The sequence below is a fragment of the Scyliorhinus torazame genome, chromosome 16, assembly GCF_047496885.1.
Source record: "Scyliorhinus torazame isolate Kashiwa2021f chromosome 16, sScyTor2.1, whole genome shotgun sequence".
Lineage (NCBI taxonomy): Eukaryota > Metazoa > Chordata > Chondrichthyes > Carcharhiniformes > Scyliorhinidae > Scyliorhinus > Scyliorhinus torazame.
In genome coordinates, this window is record NC_092722.1 from 141,875,726 (window position 1) to 141,897,676 (window position 21,951).

Sequence of the window (21,951 nt, forward strand, 5' to 3'; positions counted from 1 at the left end):
CTGTGGCAACATATCCTTTTTACATGCATGCTTGTCTCATAAGGAGTCAAATTTCACCTGTCAATAATTTTAATGAAAAGGTTGACGTGAATACAAACTTTCCTATCTCCTTTTTGCTGACCAAGACTATTAGCAAAATTAAGACAAGGGGAGAATTTCAACTCTCCAACCTGTTGATGAACAGAACATAATAACATAGGAACAAAGATCAGGACCCCCTTGAGCGCCCTCTGCCATTCAATATGATCCTGGGTAATCTCACCTTGGCCTCAACTTCACTTTTCTGTCTGTTCTTCATTACCCTTCAACCCATAACTAATTAAAAGTGTGTCTATCTCCTTACATTTACTCAATGTCCCAGCATCCACCGCACTCTGGGGTAGTGAATTCTACAGATTCATAACCCTTTGAGAGAAGTAATTTCCCCTAATCCATTTTAAACCTGCTACCCCTTCTCCCAAAACTAGTCCCATAAAAAAACTGCCTCACTATTGATTGCCTAATACTGCCTTTACAAATGGCATCCCATTTGACCTTAGATTACATTATTTCTGTAGGGAAAATTGACAGAAAGAAAAAACATTACCGAGATAACCATGTGATTTCTAGGGGCTAATGAAAATGCATATATCTGGACAGGCTCTTGAAAAGTCAACCTGATCAGAGGCACTTACAAGTTCATTTCTTTCTTCAGACAGCAGAGCATTCCGGTCTTCTAGTTTCCTGATAATTGCACTTAATTCAGCAATTTTCAGTTGGAATCGCCTAGTATCCCTTTCATCCAGCTGCTGTTCCTGAAACATAGATCAACTGCAAATAACTGGACATCAACAAAACTGCACATGTCTGTATAACCATAACCAAAGAGACTGAAGAATTTGCCACAGCTATTCAATTAGAGGCAGGAAATCATTTTGCCTATGCATTAAAATGTAAACTATGCCCTTTTGTGATGGGACGAAAATTCAAGCAAATCAGCTTAGGCTCTATATATATATGTATACATATGAAGGAAATAATAAATGAGGTGCAGAAAAGGGAATGTACAGTGAAATCATACACTTAATGTTGGCACTCCATTATTTGAGTGATTTCCAAAGATATAACCCTACCTCAAGACACTTGTTTCTTTAAATGAAGTGCACAACATAATGCTTGACATGTGGTATTACAACAGTTGGAACACACAATTGTACTATTACAGAAAGGGACAATGTGATTGATAGTAGCTGCAGGTAACAACAGTGGGTGGGTTGAGAAAATGCTATTATTGATGAAGTAATGCTTCATGGATGGGGGCATTTAAGCAAATGTTGGAATAAATTATTTACACTGGACGCCCCAGTTAGTCCTTTTTTTCTGTTTGTTTAGTGGAATCAGAATTCACAGAGTAATGGGGCAGCAGTTTGAATGGATGGATCTTTTGCCAATTATTTCCCATATTGGTGATACACTGCAGCAGACTAAGAAATAAAAGCCATTGACAGCATGCTGATGGATGACTTTAGTGATCCTCCAACCCTATTTAACAGGTGCAGTGATTCCTCATTCAACAGGTGCAGGAGAGCCTTCGCATCGTATAACTATACACTGTGCTTAGTATAATTTCCATTCACTGTGCGAAGGAAATCAAGAGCCAGTGGAAAAAGAATCTTGATGAGAGTCAACAATGGGAAAAAAAGTTAAAGTACGTTTACAGACATGCATGTTTGTCTTAAAATTAAGCAGCAGTTTGTATCATTAGCAAATTAAGGTCAAAGCATAAGAGTGGCATAGTTGCATAGGATGATAATTAAAAGCTCTGCCTTTTTCATTACAATGTTACTAACTACAGAATCCTGAAAATGTGGCTGTCTTATGTAGGATTAGGTATTCCTCATCATTGCAAGATATTAGAAAGTGAAAGACATTTAGACAAGATGTCTGATTGGTGCTAAATTCAGTGCATTACAGTTGAAGCCTGCCCTCTGGAAATGTCTAAACGAAAATTAAACTCACAAAACAACTGGTCTTATTTTGATTTTTTAAAATGATTTATGAGGTAACATTTCAAGACAATGTTCTTATTAGTTGATTATAGAAGAACAAGCAAGCTGCTATACAATAAAACCCCAATGTCCTCAAACAGCAAAATTAAAAATATTAAGAGTAAACTTAAGGCTAGCACTAATTCTATTTCAATACTGCCAAATATTTGGCGACAATGTAAAGAATTTAAAAGCTTTAGAATAATGATGTCATGTGATAGCATTGCTTAAGTATTAATAAGTAAGCAGCAGTAATATGCCCCTCATCAAGATTTTGTTACTGAATTTGTTGAATAGGGCAGTTATAGACCATGAAAGTGCTTACAGGGCTTCCTGAATGGTCTGAGGCGTCTCCTGCACCACTTGCGCAAGGAAGTTCCCTTTTCGGGCTACTCAGATGTCGTTTTTCCCATGCTTCAGCCTCTTTGACCTGGGTAAGTTGTTCATCTAAAGCCTCTTTTTGGAGCTGGAGTCTCTGAGCATGCCCAGCCTGAGCCCCCAACTCTTTTTCCAGCACGTAGACTGCTCTGTCTTTTAATTTTATCTCATCCATCTACAATGAGAACAAAACACAATCACACATGCGTGCATTTTATTTCATCCGTTGCCCACTAGACAATGTTTTCTATAAAACTAAAACTCAAGGGAGAGGAGCGGTGATTGGCACTTACAGGGAATATGTGAGGCCATTTTATATTGAAAAATTCTGAAAGTATTCATTCATTATTTGTAAGCCGTTTTAGCCATCCCTCTGTTGCTTTTTTTTGGCAATTTCAATTGGTAAACCCATAATATTAGATGCAAAAAGTCCTTTAGCCTGACTGATATGACTGATCCTTCCAAAACAATAACCCCATATGCTAATAAAATAAATGTTTAAACATTTATATCTATCATACTACATGGTTTATGCATTCATAGCTAAACTTGATAACGCATTCATAAATCCCAGCTAGATTATAATTTTTGGAGGCAACTACAGAGAAGGCTGTTACCATTAATCGTAGGCAAACTAGATCCCTACCAATGAACTTCATTAAACTTCAGCAAAGGCAATCAAATCTGACTAGATCCTTTTCATTTTGGAGCAGGAAATATTTTCAATCTGTAAAGGAAAAAGGCAATGCATGAAATCCATTTGTCTTTGACTGCATAGCTCTTTGTTCAATGGCTTCAAGACTACTGAAGGTCTAGTTATGTGGCATAATGTTGAAACAATTGAACTGGGATTTTTTTCAAAGCCAACAAATTGTTGGCCAGTTGTGGTATATGAAAGTAATTGCTCCTTTACCACCCCCCCCTTCTAAATAAAATCTTCCAGCAGTTGTTGTGTGAGGTTTCCTCAGTGAACATCTCCTTCTAGCATAGTGAAAGAACCTGTGTGGCACATTTTGAGAAATGCCTGTCATTTTCATTTCCAAGCCCGACGCTGTGAATCAGTTACTCAACACTTTATTCCAAGTCGTCATTTGAAGATCTTTAGCACTCGTCAGATAAGCTGAACATCCAGGTTACTTTAGACGTCAGATTCCAGTGGAAGACCACCATTAAGGTTATGGTTCTCCTATTTGCCTGATGCAGATTGCACATTCTCTGCAGTCCCACGCCCTGCTTCAATTTAGCTCGGGCAAGGTTGGCTTAGGTATTCCCAAATTGCACAGGGATATTGCTGGAGATTAGCCAACCAGAACAATGCAGCTTCCCATTCCTTGCCCATCTAGTACTGCCCTATCTATTATGACATTGTTCAATGAGTGCGATCGTACATCAACTTGCAGGTTATCATAAGCCAACTAGAAGAATCTCAAGCCCCATTGATGGGTCTATGACTCAAAATCCCAGTAACAATGCAAGATAGCTGGTCAATCATCAAGATGTATTAGAATACTGCAGACCTAACTGGCTCAGTACATTGGAAAGCTTGTCACAAAGGATTGATAGGCTTCCTGTTGTCTATTTCTTGGCCAACTAATAACACGTGGGCTTTACTAATCAATTCATCAAGGGAAATACTCATTAAAAAATAGTTAGACAACTGATGACAGCTGGTTGGAGCCCTTGCTTGTCTGGAGATATGAAAAGTTCCATGCAAACGATAAGGAATGCGACATAAATATGTAAATGCATCCCAACCATCATCTCAATTACACCATGGACACACACCACTCCTCTTTGAAAAGTGGTTTCACCAATTGCAGGCACAGAGCTTCAGGATAGCTGTTTGTCTCGTGGTAATTGGTACTCCCTGAACAACCGAGTCGTTGGTCGTGGCCTCATCCTCCATTTATTTACTTCCAGAAGCTGTCACTCTGAACCTGAGTTACCTATCCAGCTATACAACAGTTATCGCCTTTCGCAGTGGTGGAGGATCCTACATAGAACAGGTGTGACAGCTGTGGTAGTCTGTGTAGAGGTATTACGGTATCTGGCAATGCTGGAACATCATTGGTAGATATTGTATGCTCCCTATTGGTCAAGCTGTATGGTAGCTCCGCCCCGCTAGGTGGGGTATAAGAGCCCGTGCCGCCCCGGCAGCCTTCATTCTGTACCTGAGCTGCTGGGGGAAACATCTAGCTTATTAAAGCCTTCAGTTGGACTACAACATCGCTTTAGTGGTCATTGATCGTGCATCAATTTAGTAAGCTAGATTTAAAAGGATGGAGCTCCGAATCAAGCCGGAGTGTCTGCAACTCAGCCCTCATGCGGCGAACTCTGCGGCAATCTTCAAGCACTGGCTGGTGTGTTTTAAAGGATACCTCGGAACGGCCGAAAACACACCCACAGGAGAACAGAAAATGCAGGTCCTGCACTCGAAGTTGAGCCTGGAAATTTACACACTCATCGAGGATGCGGAAGACTTCGATGCGGCAATAGAGCTGCTAAAAGGACATTATATCCGCCCAATGAACCAGGTCTACACCCGACATCTGCTAGCAACGAGGTGACAAATCCCTGGGGAATCGCTGTAAGAATTCTACCGTGCACTCCTGGTGTTGGGGAGAAACTGCAGCTGCCCACAAGTTTCGGCGAGTGACCACACAGAACTCTTGATCCGGGATGCTTTCGTGGCAGGTATGCTGTCCTCCCAGATCCGCCAGCGATTGCTTGAAAAATACACCCTAGGCCTCAAGGAGGCACGGGCCCTTGCTGGCTCCCTGGACGTGGCCTCCAGAAACGCGTGCACTTAAGTTCCCGACCGCGCGGCAGCCCCTTGGGCAGCGTGGAACCCCTCCGCAGCCGACCCCGAGACATCCCCCCACAACCTTGTGCTGCAAGGCGGCCTGGTAACCCCGGCGGGCCCCGTTGCTACTTTTGCGGGCAGACCAAGCACCCCCGCCAGCGCTGCCCGGCCCGCGCATCCACCTGCAAGGGATGCGGTAAAATTGGCCATTTCGTGGTGGTATGCCAAGCCCGTGCGGTTGCCGCGATCTCCGGCGGCGAATGCGGACCGCCACCACAAACCTCTCCACGGTCCCCGTACGGCCAGCGGGCGCCACCATCTTTCTACTCCAGGGCTATGTGCGGCCCCCGGGTGCCGCCATCTTGTCCTGCGGACGCCACGTTCAATGGCGCCGCCATTTTGTGCACCCCCAGCCATGTGCGACCAATGGGAGCTGCCATCTTGGATGGACTCCCAAAACCCCAGCTCGGCTGACCCCACACCGCCCGAAGAGAACACTCAACTGCTGAGATTAGCCTCGGTGACTCTGGATCAGTCCCGGCCTCGAACACTCTCAACGGCTACAACGACAGTACTAATCAACGGGCACGAGACATCCTGCTTAATCGACTCTGGGAGCACGGAGAGCTTCATACACCCCAATACGGTAAGACACTGTTCTCTCCTCATCCACCCCGTTAATCAAAAAATCTCCCTCGCCTCCGGTTCCCACTCAGTAGAGATAAAGGGGTTTTGTGTAGCAAACCTCACAGTCCATGGAAGGGAGTTTAAAAATTACCGGCTCTACGTCCTTCCCCGCCTCTGCGCGGCCACACTCCTGGGTTTAGAGATCCAGTGTAATCTCCAAAGTCTAACTTTCAAATTCAGCGGCCCTATACCCCCCTCACTGTCTGCGGCCTCGCGACCCTCAAGGTCGATCCGCCTTCCCTGTTTGCGAACCTCACCCCGGATTGCAAACCCGTCGCCACCAGGAGCAGACGGTACAGTGCCCAGGATCGGATCTTTATTATGTCAGAGGTCCAAAGGCTACTGAGGGAAGGAGTCATTGAAGCTAGCAACAGTCCCTGGAGAGCTCAAGTAGCGGTGGTAAAAAGCATAGGATGGTCATCGACTAAAGTCAGACCACAAACAGGTTTACTCAGCTGGACGCATACCCTCTACCCCGCATATCCGACCTGGTAAACAGGATCGCGCATTACAAGATCTTCTCCACGGTGGATCTTAAGTCCGCCTACCACCAGCTCCCCATCCACACTAGTGACCGCAAATACACTGCCTTCGAGGCAGATGGGCGGCTCTATCACTTCTTAAGGGTTCCCTTCGGTGTCACCACCGGGGTCTCGGTCTTCCAGTGCGAGATGGACCGAATGGTTGACCGGTGCGGTTTACAGGCAATATTCCCGTATCTCGATAATGTCACCATCTGCGGCCACGACCACGACACCAACCTCCGAAAATTCCTCCAGACCACAAAGATCCTTAACCTTACACGCAACAAGGACAAATGCGTGTTTAGCACCGACCGCCTAGCCATCCTCGGCTAAATAGTGCAAAATGGAGTTATAGGCCCCGACCCTGAGCATGCGCTCCCTTATGGAATTCCTTCTCCCTCACTGCTCCAAGGCCCTGAAGTGCTGCCTAGGGTTTTTCAGTTACTATGCCCAGTGGGTCCCCAACAGGGGCAGCACGGTAGCATTGTGGATAGCACAATTGCTTCATAGCTCCAGGGTCCCAGGTTCGATTCCGGCTTGGATCACTGTCTGTGCGGAGTCTGCACATCCTCACCGTGTGTGCGTGGGTTTCCTCCGGGTGCTCCGGTTTACTCCCACAGTCCAAAGATGTGCAGGTTAGGTGTATTGGCCATGATAACTTGCCCTTAGTGTCCAACGTTGCCCTTCGTGTTGGGTGGGGTTACTGGGTTATGGGGATAGGGTGGAGGTGTTGACCTTGGGTAGGGTGCTCTTTCCAAGAGCCGGTGCAGTTTCGATGGGCTGAATGGCCTCATTCTGCACTGTAAATTCTATGAACTATGTGGACAAGGCCCGTCCCCTGATCCAATCCACAGCTTTTCTCCTGTCGATAGAGGCCCGCCAGGCCTTCAGCCGCATCAAAACGGACATTGCAAAGGCCACGATGCACTCCATCAATGAGTCCCTCCCCTTCCAGGTCGAGAGCGATGCGTCTCACGTAGCTCTGGCGGCCACCCTCAACCAAGCGGGCAGACCAGTGGCCTTCTTCTCCCGTACCCTCCATGCTTCCAAAATCCGCCACTCCTCAGTCGAAAAGGAGGCCCAGGCCATAGTCGAAGCTGTGCGACACTGGAGGCATTACCTGGCCGGCTGGAGATTCACTCTCCTCACTGACCAACGGTCGGTTGCTTTCATGTTCGGTAATGCACAGCGGGGCAAGATAAAAAGCGATAAGATCTTGCGGTGGAGGATCGAACTCTCCACCTACAACTACGAGACCTTGTATCGTCCCGGGAAGCTAAACGAGCGATAAGATCTTGCGGTGGAGGATCAAACTCTCCACCTACAACTACGAGACCTTGTATCGTCCCGGGAAGCTAAACGAGCCTCCTGATGCCCTGTCCCGCGGCACATGTGCCACCGCACAAGTGGACCGCCTCCGAGCCCTCCACGAGGACCTCTGCCACCCGGGGGTCACCCGCTTTTTCCACTTTATCAAGACCTGCAACCTGCCGTATTCCATCGAGGAGGTCAGGACAGCCACCAGGAACTGCCAAATCTGCACGGAGTGCAAACCGCACTTCTACCAGCCAGAGAAAGCGCACCTGATAATGGCTTCCCCTCCTCTCCACCGACGGTAACACGTACTTCCTGAACGTGATTGACGAGTACTCCCGGTTCCCATTCGCCACCTCCTGCCCCGACATGACCGCAACCACCGTCATCAAGGCCCTCCATAGCATCTTTGCACTGTTCGGCTTCCCCGCTTACATACTTCGTGATAGGGTGTCCTCCTTTATGAGCGATGAACTGCGTCAATTCCTGCTCAGCAAGGGCATTGCCTCGAGCAGGACGATCAGTTACAACCCCCGGGGTAACGGACAGGTAGAGAGGGAGAACGGAATGGTCTGGAAGACCGTCCTACTGGCCCTACGGTCCAGAAATCTCCCAGTCTCCCGCTGGCAGGAAGTCCTCCCAGATGCCATCCACTCTATCCGGTCACTGTTTTGTACCACAACCAACCAGATACCTCACAAACATCTCCTTATCTTCCCCAGGAAGTCCTCCTCTAGGACCTCGCTCCTGACCTGGCTGGCAGCTCCCAGACCCATCCTGCTCCGAAAACACGTGCGGGCACACAAGTCGGACCCGTTGGTCGAGAGGGTACATCTTCTCCACCGTAACCCCCTGTACGCCTACGTGGCGTACCCCGACAGCCGACAAGATACGGTCTACCTACGAGACCTGGCACCCGCCGGAGCCCCACGCACACCCCAGCCACCAGTCCCACCCTCCCTTCCACCAGTGCACCTTACAGGAGGATCCCGTCTGGTCCCGTCTAGGCCCCCCCACCCACCGACGCACCCCGCAGACGCTCCCTTCCCAGGTCAACCATTTTCCCCACCAGCGCCGTCTAGGGGTGTCGAAGCTGCCACAGAGATCGAGGCCGCACTCCTGGAGTCATAGACACCCGAGCCTCCACCGGAGTCACCACCAAAGCTTTGACGATCACAGAGGACGACCAGGGCCCCCGATCGACTGATTGCTTCATTTTAAAGTGTATAGCTAATTATGAATCATAAATTGTAAATAGTTAATAGAATTGTAAATAGTTACAAAACGCTGTACGGAGGTATTACGGTACCTCCATAACTATAATTCTGCCACGTTACCATGTTGTAGTATCAGGCTACCACCCCCGCCGGACTCTTTTTTAACAGGGGGTGAATGTGGTAGTCTGTGTAGAGGTATTACGGTACCTGGTAATGCTGGAACACCATTGGTAGATAGTGTATGCTTCCTATTGGTCAAGCTGTATGGTAGCTCCGCCCCACTAGGCGGGGTATAAGAGCCCGTGCTGCCCCGGAAGCCTTCATTCTGTGAAGGGGAAACTGCTGGGGGAAACATCTAGCTTATTAAAGCCTTCAGTTGGACTACAACCTCGCTTTAGTGGTCATTGATCGTGCATCAACAGCCATTATGGTGAACAAATCCTGCGCAAGGTAATTATGTCCTTAATCCGCATCTTTTTGACAGTGGGCGGAGTTTAGGGGAGATGCTGTTTGGTGGCAGCAACACCAGGAAAAGGTTAAGCTAAATATTTAGTCCTCCTTCTCCAGGTTGCATCCTTGCTTATCCAAGAGTTGCCAAACAAGACCGTAAGCTGTGATTTTACTGTATGGCAGGATAAGGAGACAGGCCCCAAGTCTACCTCAGGTAGAACAGCAATCAAATCCTATGCTGTTGCCATTATTCTGAACTACATGTAGTCATCTAGCCAATTGAGCTAACCAGACTCCTTTTTAACCCTTATTTGCCTATATAGCAATCACTCCACTCCAAAGTAATAATAAGGCCCCATATATATATTTGGCAAATAATATATTTTTTTATCTTACAAGATATGGGTGGCGAGCAACTCAGTCGGTGTTCTAGTTCTTTGCTGAACTGCGTTTAACATAATATGCAAGATTAAATATCAATGTAATCGGTACTCATCTATACTGCACATTGTTGCTTGTGAGGTGTCAGGTGAGGGTCAGTCACAGGGCAGTCCAGGTGAGACAGCAGTCGGAGATCCGCTGGATCCCAGGACCCAGCTGGATCCCAGTCAGATGCTGAGCCTCTGGACTAGGTTCACCCGGAGCTGTTGCAGACACTAGGGTGCGGTCATGAGATTCAGAAGGGGATGTCAGCGTCACTCCAGTCGGTCCATTGCCGATTGGAGGACCAGAGGCTATGGGCGCAGGAGATGACCCCGGCAATGCGTGACACCAAGGCCAACACTGCTAGGATGCGACTGCAGTGGAGAGCCTGTTGCACGACGTCGGCAGCATGAGTGAAGGTGTCCTAGGCATAGCTCGGTCATGGCTGAGCGCCTCGGCAACATGTCGCAGTCGCCGGGGAATGTGTTTCAGTCCCAGGTGAAACTTGGTGAGGCGCTGCGGAGCATGCCCCAATCTCAGGTGGGCATTTCTGAGGCCCTCCAGAGCACATCACGGTCGCTGGGAAGTGTCCCAGTGTCAGGTGGGCATCGCCGAGGCGCTGCAGAACATGTCCCTGTCGCAGGTGGACATTTCCAGGGTGCTCCTGAGCATGCCCCAGTCATTGAGGGCATCGCAGTGGACATTGACACCATGCTGCAGACATTGGGGAGCCACCAGGGCTTGCAGAGCCAGATGACGCGGGGCAGCCAGTGCACGGTCCAGCTGCCCCTCCATCCCAAGGTAAACCCCAGGGCACTATGGGCACCGACCAGGAAGATGGAGCACTGGGTGTCAACCTGGAGCCACCCAAATGAGTGGCGATAGCGTGCACCAGCTCCCCCGAGACCCACCTCCTGATAACAGTGTGTCTCCGGAACAGGGTGGCACGCAGGGCATGTGCTGCCGGCAAGTGGGCTGTGGCCCTCCAGCCTTAGGACCCCCAGAGGATGCCCACAAGGGGCTTCGAAGGTCATGGGACACGGAAGGCAGCAGGCTGCCTCCACCTCTGACGTGCATCCTGTGGACACACCTCGGCGCAGCGAGGGAGCACGGAAGGCTAAGCAGTTCGTGGATCACCGAGAGGGCATGGGGAGGAGGGGACTTGGGGGCAAAGGGCAAGGGTGCGATGGGGTGGAAGAGGTGGCAGGAGGGTTTGGGAGGGTGGGGAAGGTGGGATGGTACCATCAAGGGATTGGGGCAGTTGGGGACAAATTTGTTTAGCATTAAAAAATGTTGCCCTCTGGCACTTTTATCCACAATGCGGCCGAGCACCAATCCCCTGCCCCACCTCCCCAGGTATGGAGGTCCTCAAGGATGCACTTGTGTGCTGCAGCTTGTGAGATGCCATACACGTCCCCTTTCGAGCCCTGCAATGATCCTGAGGCAGATGTTCAGGGCTGCGATGACCTTGACGGCCGCCGGGTGCAGGTATGCTCCTCCTCCATATTCTGCCAAGCCGGCAAGGACATGGCAGAGGTGCCGCACCATCTGCTTGTTGAGGTGAAGCCTCATGTGGCACATGTCCATCATCTGTTCGAAAGACCAGCGATGCCTGTGCACCTGGAGCCGTCGCCGGCCTCCTGCTCTGGTTCCTCCCTGGCCTGATGGACGGCCGAGACCTCAGGGTGTATGGCAGTGCCCTGCACTTGGGCCACCACGTCGAGCCTCTCTCAACTCTGCTGACGCCGCCTTCTCTGGCATCTGGCCTGCCAGCAGCACCACGGGAGCAGCCTCCACGGGGTCCAAGATATCATCCATCCCGTGTAACATCTGGAAGGAATTGGAGAGGATGTCAACCAGCGGTATCTTCCACTCCGGGGTCTCCATTCTCCCAGTGTTCTCCCTTACCACACACAACCTACCATCCGGCACATCCTGCCCATGCACCCCCAGCCTCAGCGGGGGCCCCTGCCCACCGGCTCCCACATCCTGGTCGGGATTCTCCCCTAACCGGCGGGGTGGACCATACCGGCGCCGAGGAGTGGCGTGAACTACTCCGGCGTCGGGCCGCCCGGATGGTGCGGAATCCTCCGCACCTTCAGGTGCTAGGCCGGCGGCGGCGGGGTTGGCGCTGCGCCTACCAGCGCCGAAGGGCCTCCGTCGGCCGGCGCGAGTTTGTGCATGCGCGGGAGTGCCAGCATGTGCTGGCGTGATCCCAGCGCATGCACAGGTGGGTTCTTCTCCGTGCTGGCCACGGCGGATATTTACAGTAGCCAGCGCGGAGGGAAAGAGTGCCCCCACGGCACAGGCCCGCCCGCAGATCGGCGGGCCCCGATCGTGGGCCAAGTCACCGTGGGGGCACGCCTCTGGGCCAGATCCCCCCTGCGCCCCCCCCCCCCCCCCCCCCGCCTCCCCCCCGAGGACTCCGCAGGCCACCCACAGAGCCAGGTCCCGTCGGTAAGGCCCTTGTTTGATTTACACTGGCGGGACTGGCCGAAGACAGGCGGCCACTCGGCCCATCGCGGAGCGGAGGATCACCGGGGGGGCCACTGCCAACGGCCCCTGACCAGCGCAACGCGAATCCCGCCCCCACCGAAAAACCGGCGTCAGGGCGGGATTCACACCGCCCCCCCCCCCCCCCCCCCCCCCCGCCGATTCTCCGGCTCGGCGGAGGGTCGGAGAATCCCGCCCCCTGTATCCCCCTGTATAATGTTACCATTGGGATGCTAGGCAATAACTCCCACATGCTACGCAGCACACCTACCCACAGGAATCCACTTGGCAGCTGTGAAGTGCTCACTTCAGTATGATTGGAAATTACCAATTAGCAATAGCCTTCAGCCACATGGCCAAAGGCCTCCAATGTCAGTGGGAAATATGGGTAGTGGGTGGGTGGGGCAGTCAGGCAGAGATATCCATCTCTCACCCCCTTCCCCCAACACCAGCCCATGGGTGGGCACCCCTCCGGCTTCATACACATCCATCACCGATGGCGGGACACCCCACCTGAGACCAGCCCACTGGGGACTCCCCCACCTTCCTTCTCCGAGCACCAGGGCAGCAAACCCTGTTGGACACTTCTTCTGCGATTGGGAACGTATGGCCCTGTGATCGGGAATGCCGTAACACATGGGCCCGCAACCCTCCCGACACCCGCCCGTGACCCACCCGCGTGTCTCGACCCTGGGTTTGAAAATGACCGCTCTATAGTGCAGACATCCAGCATATCTAATAGAAGCCAAGTACCATTCTACAGAAATAGTTAGAAACCGAGTACAAGTTATTACAAAATAACAGCATTGGAAAACTGCTAATTTATGCATTTTTTATAAAATGGATTAAAAAACTAAAAGTTGGCAACTCCTGGAAAATTAACAATCATTTCATGGTTATCATTTGACTGAATTCTAAATATTTTAAAAATTGAATTTAAATTTCACTATCTGCGATGGTGGGATTCGAACTCAAATCCAGAGCGTCATATTGGGTCTCTGGAGTACCAGTGTTGTGACAATACTCCTCCGCCACTGCCTCTTCCCCTTCCAGCTAATGGAAACAGTATTTCTTTGTTGACACTATCTAAACCTGTCCTACTCGTGATCTATCTAAATCTCCACTCAATCACCTTTGCTCCAAGGAGAACAAGCCCAGCTTCTTCAACCTGACCTTGTAGCTAAAATCTCTCATTCCTGGTAAAACTCCTCTGCATCCTTCCATGGGCTCTCACATCCTCCCTAAAGAGTGAGAACCAGAACTGGGCGCAGTACCCGAGTTATGGCTGAGCCAAAGCTACACAAAGGTTCAGAACAACTCCCCTCCTTTTGTACTCAATATCTCTGTGAGACCCACATGCTTTCTAACTGCTCTCTCAATATGTATGCCCTGCCATTTTCAAAAACCTATGCACACGAAGCCCCTGATATCCCTGCCACTGCACACTCTATAGAAAGACGCCAATAAGTTTATATTGCCTCTCCCAATCCCTTCTGTGAAAAGGCATCACTTCACACTTCTCTGTAGAGTATTAAATTCCACCTGGCATCTGTCTGCTCCATTCTGCTAGCCTAGCTATGTCCTGTTGCAGTTGACTGGTGTCATTCTCACTATTTGCAACATCTCCAAGTTTCAGATTCCAATAGTCAAGCCAGAAACTTGTCCAGTGTAGTAGTTAGATATGATTTGAAACCATTACATTCATGCTACACTGTGGAACTAGCATGTTCTTTTAAAATAATGATGACATAATATAGATTGCTGATTGTTGAACAGAAAGCCTCTCTTTTTTTATCATTCTCATTGTAATTGGGTGCAAGATGAGGCATAAGGACAACATCTAGAAATTAATTAATATCAATAGATATTAATATTTTCAGATATTTTTATGGTGTGGGCAATTTTTAAAAATATGTATTTTCTATAAGAGCACAACCATTTCCATAAATGGGCAATAACTAAAATCGCTCGCCTAAAGAGTTAAAGTGCTCACAGATGGATGACCTAGAAATCCTGCACTTAATACAAAATGTCTGTTCTACTAAACACACAGGAAACGTCTTGAATAAAATTCCAAAGATTATTCAAATAAAAAGACACCAATCACCTTTAATAAAATTATATCCTGTTAGATATAAGCAACTTCCATTCATTGTGAATTTTATTTTACATGAACAAATAAAGAGACAAAGTAAGTAGGCTATTCAGCAGGAGGAAGACCGAGAAAAGAAAGGACATTTTCTATCTATACAACTCAGTTCACTTGGATTTCCCTGCATTCTATAGTGCTATTCAGTGTTGAGTGAATCTTTTTTTGTAATACTTTTGAGTTATGTTTATTGAATCAGTTGGATATTGAACCATGTAAAGCTATTTTCACGTGCTTTCTGAGACTTTTCAGAATGATTTGTATTCACTAATAAATCTCACTACTTCAGTTCTGTGTAATTCCTGCCATGCTTATTATTATGAAAAGAATGAGAGTTATTTTTTAGCCTGTTTACTAGAAGTGCCGTAAGTTATTTAGTCAATTTAAAATGAAAATAGCAGTCAGTTTGTAAAAGCAATGAATTTAAAAAGAATTTATTTGTTGTCCAGTAAATTAAGCTCAAATGTCTTGAGCAGTAGAAACTGCATGAGGGAACATTTTAATAAGTGTCCAGTCCTCCATCCGTGAGTAACCTCATTTAAAATCACTGAAAATGACTCAAAAAATATAATACTGAACCATTTAATAGCTTTGTTGACATACACTAGTCAGGTTCTTAAACGGCTTTTTAAACTCGTGCCTAAGCACCTATGGAAATGAGTGCAATTTTGCAGATGCTTACAGAACTAGCTGAATCTCACAATGGGGAGGGTCTGATTCAGTGGAACGGAATCTGAAACAAAGTAAAATAGCACAGAAAGGATGGCATAAATGGTTTTGGTGGAATTCGCTTACATTTAATGGGCAGGATTTACCGAACCTCCGCGCCAAAATTGCGATCGCCGTGGGGGCGGAGAATGGGCATTGATGGTGAAATCCGGCGCGACGCCGCTCCCGCAATTCTCCGATCCCCGGCCTACGCGGCGCAGGTAGGGGCCATTGACAGAGGCCCCCGTGGCGATTCTCCGAGGACAACTGGCCGAGTTCCCGAGGGCATGGTTCTAACCACGTTTTGCCTGTCGGGAACGGCCGGTGGTGGGGGCGGGGGATCCTTCACCGGAGGAGGGGGGCCTCTCAGACGGCCAGGCAAGTGACCGGGCGGCACCGATCCATGGGTGTGTGTGATCTTGGGGGGACCTACATTCCTGATGCTGCTCCGCGAAGCCCGCCATGTTGCAAGGGGCGGGCGCCACAGGTGCTGCTGTGCGCATGCGCGGACTCCCGACTGGAAGTGCAGGGCCCGTATCCGCAACCAGAGCTGCAAAAAGCACTCCGGGCCCTGCAAGCCCCCTGCAAATTGGAGAGTCACTCTGGCATGGAGACATAGCCCCATTATTGGAGAATCCCACCCAATATTTCCCAACCTTTAGCACTTGGACAATTCGGCCGGGATTTTGCGGATAATATTAACGGAAACAAGGGTGAAGGCAACATGTATGGGAGAGGCAAAACTGGACTCACTGGTGCCCCATTATTTGAGTGCTATGGTTTTCCCTTGAGGACCAAAATGGCATCCAACTCGCCCTGGCATGTTTCTGCCACGAGTCGTCACGTCGGATACCACACTGAAGGCGTTAGAGCTGCTGTAGCTAATGCCGGCAGGTTCATCATAACGTCAATCAGCATGCAATGCTGATTTGACATCAGTGCTCCCATTGTAGAAGTCGAAGCTCCAGCCGATGTCCCCTCTTCTGTGTTGAGCAACAGGGAGGAGACCTCACCAGTTGCTATTTAAATTTATCATCAAAATACTTACAGATTACATTCTGGTTGATTCTTCTCCCGGTGCGATTCTATAAGTGTTTCACAGACCCCAAACGTTGGGTGGAATTTTCTGATTTATTTTTGCAGAGTGTCGCAGCGGGGGGGAAAAACGGGAGTTGGAAGCCGCTAGCCCCGAGGACAGCTTCCTCCGTCATATTTTAGCCACTCAAAAAAAGTGAGGGGCAGGTCCCACAAAGGGCAGTGCCAGGGTCAGGTCCAGGTTGATATGCCAGGGTACTGACTCCACCCTGGGGGCTGTACTAACATTCGCGCCTCGGTGAGTTCTGCTTGCCAGGAGCACCCTGTAGGGTACTGTCATGATGCATACTGATGTGAATGGATGCTTCAATGAGGGGGTGGGGAGCCGGGGAGGAACTATCAGGCATAAAGGCCTAATATTCATATTTAAATATAGGCAAATGGGGATCCCTACTTTCAAAGTCAGGCTTCCTGTTACGTTATTGGCGGGGGCAGGGAAAATGGATCAGGGAAAACCCCGTTAAAGCTGTTTTGGGGCTCCCATGAGATTTCCCACATTCCCCCAGGCCATTTCCGCTCCCCCATCCCCCGGAAACAGCAGCAGAAAATCCCGTTTACTCTGTTTCTTTCTCCGCAGATGCTACTAGGCCTGCTGAACATTTCCAACATCTTCTGCTTTTATAACTATCAAGTGCTTTTATGTGGTTATTTTTAAAATCATTTTTAGTCATTTAGAACCATGCTGCTCACAGCTAAACTCGTCCCTCGGATCGAAAATTTTTCTTTTTTGTGAGTAAACCCATTTTCCAGCTGTGTTAATAAAGTTGCAAGAGATTACCACTTTTAAATATACCAAGAAATATTTTTAAAATAAATTTAGAGTACCCAATTCTTTTTTTCCAATTAAGGGGCAATTTAGTGTGGCCAATTCACCTCGCCTACACATCTTTGGGTTGTGGGGGTGAGACCTACCCAGGCACAGGGAGAATGTGCAAACACAACACGGAAAGTGACCCGGGGCCGGGATCGAACCCGGGTCCACAGCTCCATGAGGCAGCAGTGATAACCACTGCGCCACCGTGCAGCCCCCCCAAGGAATATTTTTTAAAACAAAACATCTTTTCAAATAATTATATTCTAAAATATTGTATAATTGTTCTGGTTCATGGCAGCTTTTACATGTGACAAAATACAAATACTTTGGGCGGGATTCTCCGACCCTCTGCCGGGTCGGAGAATCCTAGGGGGGGCGGCGTGAATCCCACCCTGCCGCTCCGATGCCGGATGCCAAATTTTAGCACTTCTTTAGCAGCGGCCCCCCCCCCCCCCCCGGCAATTCTCCAGGCCCCAATGGGCCAAGCGGCCATCAGTTCCTGGCCAGTCCCGCCGGTGTGAAATGGACATAGAATTTACAGTGCAGAAGGAGGCCATTCAGCCCATCGAGTCTGCACCGGCTCTTGGAAAGAGCACCCTACCCAAGGTCAACACCGCCACCCCATCCCCACAACCCAGTAACCCTACCCAACACTAAGGGCAATTTTGGACACTAAGGGCAATTTATCATGGCCAATCCACCTAACCCGCACATCTTTGGACTGTGGGAGGAAACCGGAGCACCCGGAGGAAACCCACGCACACACGGGGAGGATGTGCAGACTCCGCACAGACAGTGACCCAAGCCAGAATCGAACCTGGTACCCTGGAGCTGTGAAGCAATTGTGCTATCCACAAGGCTACCGTGCTGCCACAAGGCTACCATGCTGCCTAGGTCCCGCACAGCAGTACCCGGCTGGTAGGCCGTCTAGTGGACGGGGGGCACGGGGGGATCCGGCCCCAAGAGGGCCCCCAAGGTGGCCTGGCCCGCAATCGGGGCCCACCGATCTGTGGGCGGGCATCTGCCATGGGGGTACTCCTTCATTCTGCGCCGGCCTCTGTAGGGCTCCACCATGGCCGGCGCGGATAAGAACCCCCCTGCGCATGCGCAGGAACACACCGGCCGGTCAGTGCATGCGCAGAACCACACCGGCAGTTCTGCGCATGCGCCAACTCGTGCCGGCCCTTCGCCGCAGGTTGGCGCAGCACCAACCTCTCCAGCGCCGGCCTAGCCCCCAGAGTGCACAGGATTCCGCAACTTCCGGTTGGCCCAACGCCGGAGTGGTTCGCGCCGTTCTTGGCGCCGGCGTCGTGTCATCCCGCCAATTGAAGGAGAATCCCGCCCAGAGTAAGGAAACTTGATAATAAATACACTTCTCAAAACTACAGCAATTTTGAGTGTGTGCAATTGGTGTTCAAGTTGCAACTGCGACCAAAACAGAATCTGGCACCATCACCACACACCCATCACCACACACCACATCCCTGCAACACCCCAACCCCTCCAAATGTTTACCAGCATATGAACACTATTTTACTCACTAGGTTGTGGAAAATGTTTCTTTAGTACTTGAGGATTTGTTCATCTCCTTTTGGAAGAAAACATGTGCACCTCCTCATTAGGGGCTGTTAACCCTCAAAGGTTTTGCATTCCAGAATAGAATAGAATATAAAAATATCTTCACATTCCTATTCAACTATTTTGCGATAAATATGAATCTAATGCATAGTTTTCCGCTTCACTAGTGAATGCTGCTTGAAGGTTATCCCACCTGTTGATTCCTATTCAGCAAAACAGTGTTTTCCTCTATGTGTATGGACAGTATGCCTCAGCATGATCTCTTCATGATTTGACATTCAGTTGACAGAATGTCAAAATAGTATCCATCCTTACAATCAAAGATCAGGATCTTTTCTGAATACATTTGTATTTGAAGGTCAAGCGTAAATTTAAGCATTTTATAAAACCATTCAAATTACCTGCACAAAACTTTTGTCATCTTTCATTGCCTGAGCCAGTGTGGAATGGTTTACACCATTGGTTTAACAAAGCAGTCTGAAAAACTTCTCACCTTTGCTTCAAGGTTGTGTTTCGAACTATGCTGCAAACATGGGTTGTACAAGCTTCAAAGATTTAAAAAAAGATTTTATACTTCCGCCTCTTTTCATTTTGGTTTTTAAAAATGCTCTTGCTTATGTTGAATCCATAGGCTATCAAACACCAAGCATAGTGCCGTTTGATTATTGCCTTCTTATTCTTTGCCATCATCTTCCCCGTTGGACCTTGACCAGTCACCTTAATTTCATCAAACATTATGGAGCAGCAGGAGATCTTTCAGATCATTGTGTTGCCATCATAGTCAACCAATTAGTTAGACTGCCCTGATCCATAGCCCTGTAATTTTTTTTATTTCCGAGTATAGGTCCAATTTCCTTTGGAAAGTTATTACTGAATCTGCTCCCATGGCCCTTTCAGGCAGTGCATTCCGGATCAAAACAACGTGCTCATAAAAATATCTCCTCATCTACCCATTTTCTTTGGCAATTATTTTAAATTGTGTCCTCTGGCCCTTAACCTTCCTGCCGGTAGAAACAATTTCTCCCCAGTTACTCTTTTAAAGCCCTTCATCATTTTTAGCTCCGTTGTTAAATTCCCCTTAATCTCTCAGGACAACCATCCCCGCTTCTTTTGTTCCTCCACACAACTGCAGTCCCTCATCACAGGGAACGTTCCAGTAAGTTTCCTCTGCCCCTTCCACAACATGTAATTATATAAAATGTGTTTTACAAGGTTCTTCTACTTTATGTTTGTTTCTCAAAGCCAGGATCCCAGATGCTTATTTAAGCCAATTTATCCCATTATTCCTAAGTCAAACGCAATTTAGTTTAAGGCATCACTTTCCTGCACTGTCACAATGTTGCCCAGGTAACCATCTCAGCTTGCCAATGGTCTTCTGAAGGGTTCCTGTGCCTGTCAATGGACCTGGCATTGGAAAAGCGGGAGAGGATATGGGGGGGTCTGATTGAGCTGAAAGCCACATCTATATCCTTGCCTCTGATCTCCTTCCCTCCACTCCTGTGACCCCCACCCTACGATCCTCATCCACTCACCTTTGGCGATCCTGAGACTCTGTTGGGTGCATTGCCGTTAGCAGTCACTGCTCCCGCTGGGGCTGGTGACGTGAGGTGGAATCTCTGACCTGAATCATGAGGAAAGCCAGTTCTAAGACCGGTGGACGAGACCACCATTGGCCAATAGAATCTCAGCATCTGTGCTGTGACAAAATGATACAACTGAACGGCTTGCAATGCCACCTCACAGAGCATCAAAAGTCAAAGCATTGGTATGTAACTGACAGGCTTCCTTCCTGAAAACACATTAATGAACCAGTTGGATGTTTACAATATTTTGAAAGATTTATGTTCACTTTTACTGGTAAATGTTCTGAATTTTATTAAACTGAATTCCAATTCTCAGACTGCTATGGTCGGCTTTGAACTGCTGCTCCCCAGTTTACTGATCCAAGCGGATTACACATTGCTGTACCATCCTGTGCTCCTTTTCAATGGATGTCAATTCTTGTAAAGTTTCTCAGGAAAAATATTTAAATATTTAACATTAACATACTTATGAGACTTGTAACTGAAACTTAAAAGTTTTAAATATAAATACAACCTGATTACAATTACCAAATGCTTCCTGTGCAGTGAAATTTCGGATAATCAGTGAGAGGTGACGTTAATTATTTAGCGTTGCTTTGCTGCTATTGATTTTCTAGGCAATTAGCAAGTAAACAAACAGTTCCAAATAATCTTTTTATTTGCCATCTGACAAATAATAATCACGGGTATCGATCGCATATACTGTGGAAGTTTAATGCAAACTTCCAATTTACTGTTTGGCTTAACTAATGTATGGGAGGAAGGATTTTAGTTATTTGTAGATGATTTGCTTGCATTTATAATGTAACTAACATGCTTCACAGCTCCGAAGATGGGTTTTTGGACATTCCCATTGAAAAGGCGTCACAGCTGTCACCTGCACCCTCCACCAACGTAAATATTCACATCTCGGTGGGAATAATTAATAGGCAGGCTTTTGGGTCACTCACTGGTGAGCACCCCACTTCTGATGAACCACAGCAGGTGGAGGCAGGAACATCCCAGGGATGTGGCACTTGGCGGACCGCTGGAGGCCAGGACACTGCTGAGTCCCACTGAGAGGAGATGATTCGGTGTCCCCCAGCTGCTAGAGCTACAAAGGCAAAGTTGCGAATATCAGGAAGGGATAACAGCTACATTTCTCAGATTGCAAGGCCGACTAGAGGGGTCCCTTGCCATTCAGTCTGATTAGATGGTGCTGGCAATCAGAGGTGACCAGGCCACACTACAATGGTGCCGTCCGCAGTGCTCATGATGCAGGTTGTTCACTCCATGGCGGGGGATGTTCAACACATTGTTCAGACCATGAATGTACGGTTCAGGGCATGAACTCCATGGTTCATCAAGTGGACATCAACTGCATGGTTGCAGGCACTCGTGGGCATCCATGAGTGCGAGCACCAGAGGATAGTGGGGGTCCTGGATCTCAATACAGCTCCCCTTCTATCCTATGGCGGAACCCAAGAGCCTTCAAGCACCCAGAGGGATGAGGATCACTTGGTGCAAAGCCCAGGGCCTTCCACCCAAGAGACTGACTACCTTCTTCCTGTAACTTACACACCTCCAGACCAGCACACCAAGGAGGGTGGCACCACCATACCCATGCTGTCCGAAAGAAGGCTGGGCACTCCACATCCCAGCCCTCCAGAGGGCATCTCAGGCAGCAGGGCATGACAGTCAGCAGGCTGTTTTGATGTCAGCTGTAGAG

General features: G+C 48.6%; 1 protein-coding gene across 1 annotated transcript in view; it reads right to left on the reverse strand.

Annotated features, from left to right (window-relative positions):
- The window catches only part of jakmip3 (Janus kinase and microtubule interacting protein 3), a 569,034-nt gene that overhangs the window by 283,832 nt on the left and 263,251 nt on the right, over positions 1 to 21,951 (reverse strand). Inside the window, exons 4-5 of the mRNA XM_072479157.1 lie at positions 2,353 to 2,580; positions 675 to 788 (exon numbers count right to left, since the gene is read on the reverse strand). Coding sequence (XP_072335258.1) covers positions 675 to 788; positions 2,353 to 2,580 — 342 coding nt within the window. The remainder of the gene's footprint in view (positions 1 to 674; positions 789 to 2,352; positions 2,581 to 21,951) is intronic.